We start from the raw sequence: 12,899 nt of genomic DNA on the forward strand, positions 1-12,899 counted from the left end.
GTGATTATTATTTTCCTATAGGTTTCACGTAAATGTTTGTAAAAAGGAAATAATCTCCATAATATAAGCTATTAGTTGACACCTCGATGAATACAATCGGTTAAGTGGTTTTCGAGATACACCGCCAAAAAGAATAGGTCCGGACGCCATCTTTGTGACGTCATTACTATCCCCTCCCACCATTTTTCCGCTTTACTACCGCATGTACGGTGATCAGGAGAAACGCCCGAACACATTGATTCCGGTTGTGGGTAAGGCCGAGCTGAGTCAATTAAATCTGGCCTCGGAGCGGCTTGGGGACTACTAATAGTAAAAGTTGTTCAGTATGACCTATAAAGTCGCTGCGCAGAGTATGACTGGTGGTTAAAAGTTCACCCTGTATAAAATTTTTAAGTAAAAAGAAATATGTACCTACCTATGATTAAGACGAAAAAAGAGACTAAACGTCGAAGTAAGGTAACATTATTGTGTCTGGTTTTTATAATTGTCATTATAATTTCAGTAATTAAAACCGATACTCTATAAATTCCATTCAATACGTATCGTAACATTCGTAACAGTCACCACAGTTTCGACCGGTAAAAGCCAGTTATCGTTACCCATGCGCAAATAAATGAGTGTAGCTTCATTGTTTATTACTCGATCTGTATGTTTTAAGGCTCATTATATTCCTTGATAATGAAGCAATATGTTTTATATTAAACAAAATTTGCGAAATGCTAATATTTACGGAGATTTTTACAAAATAAAAAAAATTTTTTTTATAAAAAAACTGTTTTTTGTGATTATTTTTTTTCCTATAGGTTTCACGTAAATGTTTGTAGAAAAGGAAATAATCTCCATAATATAAGCTATTATTTGATTGACCTCGATGATTAAAATCGGTTAAGTGGTTTTCGAGATACACCGCCAAAAAGAATAGGTCCGGCCGCCATCTTTGTGACGTCATTACTATCCCCTCCACCATTTTTCCGCTTTACTACCGCATGTACGGTGATCAGGAGAACTGTCCGAACACATTGATACCGGTTGTGGGTAAGGCCGAGCCGAGTCAATTAAATCTTGTTTCTAGAGGGCTTTTGAGATTTGGCGACCGTACTAAAGGGTGCGCGTGGGCTCCACAGGGAGCTTGGAAAGCGATTGAGGGAGGCAACGGGAGACCCTCGCGCAGGCAGTTTTCTCGCGCAAAGGCTTGCCGTCGCGATACAGCGCGGGAATGCTGCCTGCGTGATGGGCACCCTGCCAAGAGGCCAGTAGTCATAATTTAATTTAAAATTTTTTTTTTTTAGCACATTTAAACTAACTTCAATATAATTATACTGTGTGACATGTAAAATTATTTATAATTTTATTAATAAAGGATCTTATAGTTGAGTAGGAGCCCATGAAAAGTACGCAATTATAGTTTGGTATACGAAATCTTAATTCAACCATTACAGTCGACAAGTAGAAAAAATATAAAAGAAAACAAAACAAAACAAAGGAAGAGACATTTCCTAAATGTCGACCTTCGCTGTTCCCACTCTTTCAACATTTTCCGCATATTCCGAAATTAATGTAAAATTACAGCTTGCGAAGCCTTTGTTTAAAGAATCCATTGTTCTAAATATATTCTACATTCTGTCAAGTTAAAGAGAAGTTACAAACAGTCCGTAGACAAATTACGCACCGCCTTCGCCTACACAATGTTTGTTGAAGTGAGTTTGTGTCCGCCGGAACTAGGCACGAGCAAGATTTTATGTTTAAATTTAGAATTCGAATTTATAATTCTAAATTTAAACAATTAGCTATTATTCGGCATAAATGACGAGCATATAACATAATATTTTTGTATATTTTTTCATGCAGAATTTTTAGGGTGGTAAGGCTTTCATCGTGTATTTTTAGGGTTCCGTACCAAAAAGGTACAAAAGGATCCTTTGTGGTGTAACTCTCTCCGTTCATCTGTCTCTGTCTGACACATCATTATATCTCGAGAACCACTTAAGGTAACAATTTGAAATATGGAATAGTTATTAATAACGCTAACCCAAACAAATTAAAGTATTTTTTCCATTAACTATGGAAAATGCCCAATATGAAGAGGGGGCAACATTTCAAAATCTAGTGACGAAGTCAAGTGGGGTATAATTTGAAAGAGCTCAAATTGTATATCCCAAAACATTTTTGTTTTTTATGCATAGTGAAAAATAAAGGATTTTTGTAGGAGAATGTGAAAAAATACCCTCTCTATCGCACCAATATATCCGTGCACTACGATCGAGTTTATGCATTCGCTAACGTAAACATCAATTATCAACCCGTGGTACGGCTACTGGACAGTTCAAATCATCATTAGTTTTGTAATTGCTGAGATGAATCAAAATACCGCTAAGTAAAAAAGTATATTGCCAAAAAAAATATTAATATGTCGTGTCTTACAGGGACCTAAAGAACTTGGCCGAGGACCGCGAAAACTGGCGTCTACTCCACCGACAAGTGCCATGCTCTTAAATGATGATGATGAAAAAATATATTACATTGCTTATCCGCGAAAAAATAACCTGCTAGTCAATCAGTGCTAACCCGTTATACTTACTTGCGTATTTTTACATGCAATTAATGTTCCCACCCTCCCACCGCAAAAATAAATACGCAAATAAATATAACAACCCACCATCGAAAATACAAAACCCGACACGTGTTTCGCCTCTCTACGAGGCATCCTCAGGAGATGTTGACGGTCCGACGTCCGACGACTGACAGCGCGGCTTACGTGGGCGATGACTCGCGAATGCGACGCGGCGCGGCGCGGCGGCCCAACGGCATTCGGAGATCGCCCACGTAAGACACTTCCATAGGTATCAAAGGATTGAATTCACCCGCGTCGCGCCGCGCCTTCGCGAGTTATTCGCTCAGGTAAGACACTGCCTTAATCCATCGGACTGACTCAGTCTTTCTCAATTCTATCGAAAAATCAGGCAGTTCTTTTCATCTAAAAACCATTCATCAAAATCAACAATAATCTGTCTTTCACCGGTCTCCCTCATTGAAGTCGGTTTTTTTTTCTTAAAAATTATTACAAGCTTTCATTTAACTTGCCTTGTAAAAAATGTTAGTTAGTGTGGGTCAAATCTTGGAAGCTAAAAAGTAAAACTTCCCGGATTTCGATTGAGTGGAGTTATGAAATTTACTCCTATTATGACAAGGAGCATATCTGACGATGGAGACCGGAGGTGGCCATGGGAACTCCGTGATAAAACAACGCAAACTAATTGTATTCGGGGTTGTCAGAATTGTCTCGATGAGTATTAGTTGCCTGTGGAAAAAAAATTAAAGTTAACGACAAAAGTTTGTAACAAAAATTCAATTTGTGAAAAAACTTATTTTTTAATGCATTTTTTAGACAGCTTTAATTTAGAGTAAAGTGGATTCATCCCATCTCTAGCCGACACACTAGAAGTTGTACAGTCGCCTCCGATACACGAGCAAACTTGCGAGCACCCGTGTTAATCATAACTTGTTGGAGCAAGTACAACCGTGTTCGAGGATTGTTGCGCATATAACGGTTTAAAGCTGCCTTTCCACTTGAGTGGAGATGAGAAGAGATGAGCAAGAATTCATATAACATTGGCTCTCTTCTCCGCTCCGCTGAATTACAACCAACCACCCACCACCCTCGTAGTTTAAGACGACGCACTGTGGGGCTGAAATTTGGCTCTCATTGAGATAGAAACCGAAGATTTTTGTATTTAAGTATTTATATATTATATATATCGTTGTCTAAGTACCCTCAACACAAGCCTTATTGAGCTTACTGTGGGAATTAGTCAATTTGTGTAATGATGTAACTGGCTCTGTAATTCTATTGGAAGTTCTAGATATATATAGCGCTGTTGGTTTTCCATATACTAAAATAAAATAAAATAAATAAATAATATTTATTTATTTATTTATGTTTTTTTGATTGAAATAGGTTTAGCCCAGCATTGTTATGGTAACCTATGAATTTTAAACGATTTGGAATGAAAAATGTCGAGTTACGAATTTTCAACATAACAAACAATATCACAAATAATTCGTAGTATAACCACCTGCGAGGATATTACGGTCTGTTTTGCGGTTCTTGAGTGATAATGCTTTCTTGTTCCTGCTCCATATTTGCGAAAATTGCATACATATGTAAGTCGGGTGACAATGCAATATTATGGTACTATCGAGATGATCTGATGATGGAAACAGGAGGTAGCCATAGGAGCTCTGCGATAAAACAACGTAACCTAATTGTGTTTGGGGTTTTTAGAATTGTCTCGATGAGTATTAGTTACTTGTGGAAAGAAAAGCTTGTACCAAAAATGAAATTTTTGCCAAAAACTTATTTATAAAGTAATTCTAAAAATATGGTCAAACATTTAATAAGTACATAGAATATTTTCTTTTCAAAGATCCAAGCAGTTGTCTCGTCAACTCAATATTATTCCGATTGTGGCCAATTTTATGAACTTGTGAGTCGTCATGCGTATCCAAAGAAATACCCACAAGCGGCAGGCTATTAAATAACAGAGGGTCCGTAAATAATCCGCTGGGACGTGCGGGCCCTGCTAAACCCTAGGACCCCTTAGACCTCACGATTATTTCTCAGTCAGAACTGATTAGTTTTTTATCCCCTAAGGAGAGAATAGATTGGATGAGTAATACCTACAATAGATCAGCCAAGATTCATTGGTGGCTCTAATGAAAAGGCTCAAATCCCGCATAGCTCAAATGAAAAAGGGTAAAAGAGTCATTCAAATTAAAATAGTTACACAACATTATCATGAAATACAATCAGATCAGCAGATCAGAGCAGAATCATGAAACGTATACCCTTTTTCATCAGAGTTGCGCGATATTTGTACCCTATCAGCATTGATCGTGTTTGTAAAACCTAAAAACGAATTCGTTCTTCGAAATTGACAGCTAAGAAGACGGCGCTATATGGCTCTGTACAGTAGGTATGCAGTAACTTTAGTTGGAAAACGTTATTTTTTGTCAATTCTGTGTCCACAAACCACCAAACTGAGTAAGTTATCGGCAATGTTTGTGGAGGCACACACAGACAGCTACTACAGTGCGATCAATGGGGTGTTGCTGTTGAAGCGGACTTGCACGATCTCCAAGCCGACAACTGGTGGGAGATGACACAGGATCGAGACAACTGTACTCGTGTACACGCCACGCGTGTACGTGTGGCGTGTGTCGTGGCCCTCGGGCCAAGAGTAATTTTGGGTCGCTGCGCCATTAAGTAGTAGTATATAAGCACCGTATCTTCCAGTATAATGTTTGAATCGTAGAATGTACGGACCTCTTATCCTACGTTTTGTAATCTATTATTTATTTATCATTCCCACTCTTTCTCTCATCCTTCGTGCGTAACATATTTTCTCTATAGTTTTGACGTGTCGCCAACATGTCGCCAGTGTCGCTACCGTGTCGTATAGTATAAACGAATTATACGCGTCTTGTTTACTGTTCTATTATCGTTCGCACTCTTTCCCTTATCCCTGTGCGTATCACTTTTCTGCCATCTTGGCGCACACAAAATGACACTTATTTCAGATATTTCCTCCTTCGCAAGTTTTTATGTAGTTTGAGGCGCTGGTTCTTCAATACATTTAGATTTACTGAGTTCATGAGTTTTTTAATCTTGGTCCTTTGAAATTTCCTTAGACAAACCTATGAAAATGAGAACAAAAGTTTCTTGTCAAAAATGAATCAAGTAAAGTTTTATAGCTGACTGTATTTTTCCTTGAAAAATCAGCTAATACTCAACAGTACCTTACCAGTACCAGTATATTAGTGTTTATGTGAATTATAAAGTTATACAGTATTTTATGTAGAAGAAACTTAGCAGTAAACTACGAAAACAAACGAGTTCCAAACTTAATACAATATCTCGTAACATTTTTATTGTTACAAGTAGCGTCTTAATAAAACTATGCAGTTTAATAAACAAGTGACAACTCGTAAGAAATTTAATAAAATATCTGGCAAGTATCTAGAACTGCCAATATCCACTGTTTCGACTTTCGACTCGGCGCCATATTGCATCTGCCAAGCCATTTGGCGATTTAACAGATTAGAATAGAACTGCCACTTGAAATAAACCATTACAAAAGCATAATATTGTCTTTGACATAAACATACAAATATATTAATAATATATATTCTATGTCTAGTTTTAGTTGCTAGAAATTGTAACACAAAATAAAATAAAGCTATACTTCATTGTTTTGGCATTAGAAAGTTTTTATCAGGCTCTTTAATTGTTAAAAATGGAAGTATCTTGTGTAGCATGGTCAATATACTCATAGTTTACTTTAAACTTTTACTGCAAAAAATGCCCGCTTTTGAACCTCAAGCTTGCTTTTGAAGTTATTTTTAATGCTAAAAAAACCCAAAATATAGTAGAAGTTTTACATAGAAAACTTCTACTTCCTCTATTTTCCTAGACATATGTATGTTACGTAAATATCCAATATACTTAAGTTTAATTTAATCATGTCATTTTAAACTGAGATCATAACTTCAATTGTATGGAAGCGACTTTTTAGCGGTGGGTTTATGTGACTATATTTGTGTGGTGGGTTTCGCATTGACATTTTAACGAGTGACAAGCCAATTCGAACGTACACGTATCAGACTAACTGATGTCATTCAGTGACCGTGCATTTCGTACTTGTCTGGACATGTATTGGAGCAGGCGAGACACAGGGATAACTAAATAACATGATTCAAATATCATTCCGCTGGCGGTGTACGTTCCAAATCCAAGCGATATTTAACTAAAGTGGTTTCGTTGGACTAAAGAATAAATGCGGGATGGATGAAATGGCGACAGGTCTCTGGAACAACTTGCGATCCACGAATGCCCCTTAAACTTAAGGGGAAAATCTACAGGACGATCGTGAGACCTGTTGTAATGTATGGATCAGAATGCTGGGCGACGAAAGTGACGGATGAAAGAAGAGTGCACGCAGCGGAAATGAGAATGTTGAGATGGATGTGTGGAGTGACGAGAAAGGATCGAATTAAGAATGAGTATATAAGGGGAAGTTTGAAAGCCCGCACCGGTAGCAGAGAAGATAAGGAGTGGTAGGTTAGCGTGGTATGGGCATTTAATGAGGAGGGATGAATGCCATATAGGAAAAAGAATGTTAGGAATGAATGTTGATGGACGGAGAGCGGATGGTAGACCTAAAAAACGATGGATGGATTGTGTGAAAGAGGATATGAGAAAGAAAGGAGTGAGTGCTGAGGTGACGAAAGATAGAGGAGAATGGAAGAGAAGAACATGTTGTGCCGACCCCACATGACATGGGATAAGGGCAGGAGGAAGAAGGAGGAGGTTTCGTTGGACTAAGCTGTGGCCCTGCAATTGTCTAAGGCGACAGATGCACCATCATTGCCGGCACCTGCGACGAATACACTGAATGCTCCAGTTAAATAGAGCTTTACTGACATATAACTTTATACAGTAAATCTAATATTTTTACTCAGTTGTACGGTATAAGTTGCTATCCTTTTTTTTTATTGCGTTTTTATTAGAAAACGGTCATATCTTTCGTCAATTTATAAATTACAATTTCCTTATCTATTTTTCATTTGTCCAATAAATAATTTTGAAAAAAAAAGGCTCAATACAATTAAATATCATTTTTAATGTTATCTATGTCAGAAGGTATTTCGATTATACATGAAGCTATACGACATGATTGAACTGTAAAAGTATAATAGTATAGTCGGTCGTAATGGCCAAAACTGCGGTGAGCAGCCACATCTGCACCGGCCACGCCAACAGTCGCACGTGCAGCGGCGCCGCAAGCAGTCGCCGTGACAACGCACGCGCAGATCGCACGCACTCGGTCGCCTCGCGTGCTGTTGCTGAATAATAAAAACTCTTTTTAAAAACATCAGTAATAACTATGTGTCACAAGCATGTATATAGGGTAAAACCCCCTTGGTAGTGTTTTACAATGCCCCAGTTCGATAGGTGCCTCACTTTAAAAAAAATTAAACTTCCCAATATCAGAACGAAAAACAACAGTTTAAATAGGAAGCCCAAACCCCACATACCTCAGTCTCCCAAAAGCTATTGCCCAGGAATAAATGTGTTTGCATTGTTTTTGCGATAAGCTCCACGGCGAGTGCGTAAAATGCTACGTTTTAGTATTTGCAGTGGTATAAATTTTGAAGTCGTAAGTATAAAATAAATATTGTATTGATACACTAGTGCATAAAGTACACTTTCAAGTGCGAATTACCGCTATTTTGTGTTTATTTTTGTTAAAACCATAAAAGGCTTCTATACATGACAAAAAGAATAGTTGCCGCCATATTCTTGCCGTTTGCTTTCTTACCTTACACACCATGACATATGTACGTAAGTATCTTTTTAAGAGATTCGTATTCCTGACTTTATGAGATATGAGATATGAGAGAGAGAACGCTGGCCTGACGTGGAGTGCGCACATTGACGCGTGTTGCGACAAATTGGCCTCGGCCAATTACGCACTCTCCAGGCTTGTGAACAGCCTATCAACTGAAAACCTGAAAAAGGCTTACTATGGCTATTTTCATTCTATACTTATTCAGGGCGTGGACCTATGGGGAACAGCAGCCGACCGTAACAAACTTTTTAAATTACAAAAACGCGCAGTACGCCTAATTGATAACAAACCCTTAGATTACCCGGCACAAGAACTATTCAAAAAACATAAAATCCTCACGTTACCAACTATTTATATACAAACTGTATGCACACATGTAAGGGAAAATATGCTTAATCATATAATTCTCAATCGAGCTTCTGTTAGAAGTACTCACCGACAAAACCTGTTACTTGTTCCAAGGTACAGGCTAGCAAAGTTTGGAAAGTCGCTCGGTGTCATGGGACCTAAATAATATAATTCACTACCCAAACCAATAGTTGATTCTGCCAGTGACCAAATATTTACGCGTAATTTAAAAAAGCTATTCCTAGAAAAAGCTTATTACACTATTGACGAATTCCTCACAGGGAACAACCAACATGTAGACTGTAGACTGTAGAGATATTTCAAAATATATATTTTGCAGCATTAGGAGGTAGGTACAGATTAGGTTTTTCGTTTATTGTTAATTTAGGCCTAATTTATGACTTGGGAAATATGTAAATAAATATATTTGATAATACTATGCCGCGACTTGATATATTAATTCATTCCATAGGGCATCTATCTATACCTGTGAGGCATCTATTCTCAAAAAAATTAAAAAACGAAAATTCTGCATAAACTGTAGTTATTAGAACAATCGACACAAGTCTCAGAGTAAGACATAAGATTAGACTAGCTAATTTAGTTGACATTATTCACGTAATATCAAAAGTTATTAAGTTATATTTTGATAGAAGTACATAAGGTTTCAAGGATTTCATTCAAACATACCATAGCATTGTAACTTAAAATGCTCATATTGCATTCCCTACGCCATCGAATCCTTTATAGAAATCAAAAGTTTATGAGTCGAACGTCCCTTATCTAAATATATATGTATAATTTTCTTAATACTTTGCAATCCATTACATATAAATGTTGACGAATCAAGACTCAAGGCCTTAACTACCTTACTTACTTACTGCTGTAGCGCAGCGACCCGAAGTGGATCTTGGCCTCCGACACCAAAGACCACCATGCTTCTCTGTCCAAAACCGTTTATGTCCAGTCGACGACGCCGAGTTCGCTAAGGTCTTTTTGCACTTCATCTCTCCTGCGGTACCTAGGGCGTCCAGACGGTTTTCGGCCGTTTGGAAATACAAAGTACGCCCTCCAGACTGCACGATCTTCACCCATCCGGGCTACGTGCCCAAGCCCCAGATCACTTAGATACCAGATCTTCAATCTCCTGGTTCCTCCGGAGTCTCCAGTTTCCATCCTCTCCACGTGTACCCTAGGATTTTTCTGTAGATCTCAACTACCTATGTACTTTTTTTAATTCACCTTAGTCAGAACTTACAGCTTACTATTGCATTTGCGAGTACAGCCAAAGACTTGTTCAGTTTTTCTGCCTCGTCGTGCAGGCGCTGTCCACTCGTCACGATCAGTATTATCACCATCACGTAGTCCGTCAATAATGTCAGCAGTGTTTGTGCGTTTAAATGCCTTGTTACTTCCTGTACCCCTAGTGTAAATAAATTCGATTTCGAAACGTGACGTACGCGTTTGCGTTTAGTCTCATTTTGTATTGGATTTAGAAAGAGCGCGCCAAGCGGGACGTTTTGAAAACTCAAAATCCTATACAAAATGAGACTTTACGCAAACGCGTTCGTCACGTTATGATGTCGATCAAACTTACACTAGGGGTACAGATTAACAAAAAAATATTAAGGAACCAGTTTCACAGATCAAACCTATCCCACAGTAAGCTCAATAAGGCTTGTGTTATGGATAATCGAAGCAAAATTAAGAAAAAATCGAATATCTCAATTTGACATAAAGAGGTTCAATAATTTCTATTATAGAAGACTTTTAGTGTCAATGGATCGGACATTTGGTTGCAATTGCTTAGGTTTCCCATTTATCCAGCTCTCAACTAAGCAGATTTCACTGTATTTAATATGTTTTCCTTAATGCTTTTTTGATTGCATAAATGCATACAAAAGAAGAATATATCCGCTTTCAGTAACCTAGAATGAAGACTACTATCAGTTCTTCCTGAATTATTTGTTTAATATTTGATCCTTTTGGATAATATATGATTGTGATTTTCGATCTTTGGAAACATTCACGGCGAGAGAAATGGGATACAAAATCTATTACGATATGCAATCGTACTAAGGGTAGTGAAACGAGTTCCACGCGCATAAAATAAATAAAAATTACTAACGTAAACAGCAACAATCTATAACAGTAGGTACATTTAATTAAAAGTGGTAGGTCAGAGACTAACAAACTCATATCTTTTTTGGTACTTAGAAAATGTATACAAAAATATGGTTTATTGCATTTGCATAAAATAATGTCTATGCGTATTATAGACGTCATCGGATTAAAAATATTAAATACAATAAATAATACTTACTGGGTGCATCAGGGTAAAAACACATTTATATAGAATCAGTATATAGTATATTGTAGTTGTAAATAACACCATTGCAATCTGTAACATGAATAAATCAAATATTGAGAAATGCGATGCAGATTGCAGGCTGATATTTTACATTTAAGTTTGTATTTGTTCATTTTTATTTTTTTCGTGAAAGTAATGATATAAGTAAATAAATTGATAATTGTTTTACTAAACATTTAACTGCAGCCCAAAACACGAAGAAAGCTGATTGCAGCATTCAAACAGATTGGTAATCACCACCCACCACCGTTCAAGTTTATGTTCTAGATCCAGCAATTCCTCTTGATTATTCCTTAACTTGTTAGTAGTCGAGAGAATAGACTCGTTCAAATATTGCAAGCAAGTTACAATTACTTCAATCAAGATATAGAACGTCAGCGCTTCCACGACATAACGATACTGACAAATTATACCAAAAACCGTAAATAGAAAGTAAACCATTGAATCAAAATATTCTAATTTGTTAAAAAATTCTAGTATAACATTTATAGTCACACTAAATGCTACAATTGCAACTATTGAAGATCTTGTTAGCACTCTTATGTTTAGTTTTCTTATTGCGTGTAAGAACAACAAATCACTTTTACACAATTCTTGAATAGCGTCAATGCAATTAACATATGTTTTAAAAGATTTCATATTGAAGAAACTCAGAACTATTGCCCATAATGAATTTGTACTCGAGAAAATGTGGTACAAAATGAAAGAATAAACATTAACGAGATCTGAATAAGACATTCCTCTTACTACATAAAATATTTGATAAAATAATACAGAAACATAAAAATGCGAACAGATAACTATAAATATAACAAGTTTTATAAAAACAATTAGCGTTGGTTTAAAATAGAAATAATTTCTGAAAATAAACAAAACATTTTCAAGAAATATGATGTTTTTAATGACTTTCAATGACGACATTTCTATTTTTCTGGCACGTTTGATGGCTAACCTAACACCGAACGGTATATCGTACCATTTGAAATGATCAATATACTAGGCTTTCAAGTTTATTAAAACATTAAGGGCAATTATGTGAATGCATCGGAAACAGTAGTTGTGTATCCTTGAGAGTAGTTTTCATTAATTTACCTCAAGGGCGACCTGGATATGGAGAGGGAACGAAGGGCCCTGTCGGTCCGGGCGAATATGAGCGCCCGCAGATTTGCAAGGTGCTCAAAAGAGGTTAAAGTCACACTGTTTAGGGCATTTTGCACTTCCCTCTACACTTGCAATTTGTGGGCGCAGTATACGCAACGGGTGATTATTTCGGTCGAAATGATTAATTATTTATTATATTTGAATAATGATGATGAAATGGATATTCCAATGTATGCATTTCCTTTGTTGTTTTTATTATATTTGTTTGACATTTAGAATTTATTCTAGAAACAATCTAGACTAGTATTTTTTATACATTTTTTTGTATGACTATATTTTGTGAAATTTTTAGTATTAAATTTGATCTATGAATTATATTCATTAGCATTATATATGGAATAATATTTACAACATCAATAAATTGCTCTGATAATTAGATTAAGATAATTATTATGTAATACTGTCTTACTTTTCATAAGTGCTTGTTGCTAGGCCTACATGAATAAAGTATATTTGAATTGAATTGAATTGAATTGACGGGCATACGAGGCCCTTAGGGTCCAGTTCAACAATGCGTTCCGGGTGCTGATGGGGCTGCCCCGTTTCTGTAGCGCATCGGGGATGTTCGTGACGGCGCGCGTGGACTGTTATACTACCATGCGTTCACGCGC

The 12,899-nt window shown here is 36.8% G+C and overlaps 2 protein-coding genes across 2 annotated transcripts in view; both read right to left on the bottom strand.

The window, feature by feature from the left end:
* LOC133520941 (uncharacterized) overlaps positions 1-12,899 on the bottom strand; it is a 107,310-nt gene that overhangs the window by 13,591 nt on the left and 80,820 nt on the right. The gene's annotated exons all lie outside the window — the stretch shown is intronic.
* Positions 7,443-12,382, bottom strand: LOC133520970 (uncharacterized). The gene is made up of 2 exons (XM_061855690.1): positions 11,080-12,382; positions 7,443-7,918 (listed from the first exon to the last, which is right to left on the bottom strand). The coding sequence occupies exons 1-2, from the start codon at positions 11,164-11,166 to the stop codon at positions 7,721-7,723; spliced, it is 285 nt and encodes a 94-aa protein (XP_061711674.1). The 5' UTR covers positions 11,167-12,382; the 3' UTR covers positions 7,443-7,720.

Source organism: Cydia pomonella, chromosome 9 (genome assembly GCF_033807575.1).
Source record: "Cydia pomonella isolate Wapato2018A chromosome 9, ilCydPomo1, whole genome shotgun sequence".
Taxonomy (NCBI): domain Eukaryota; kingdom Metazoa; phylum Arthropoda; class Insecta; order Lepidoptera; family Tortricidae; genus Cydia; species Cydia pomonella.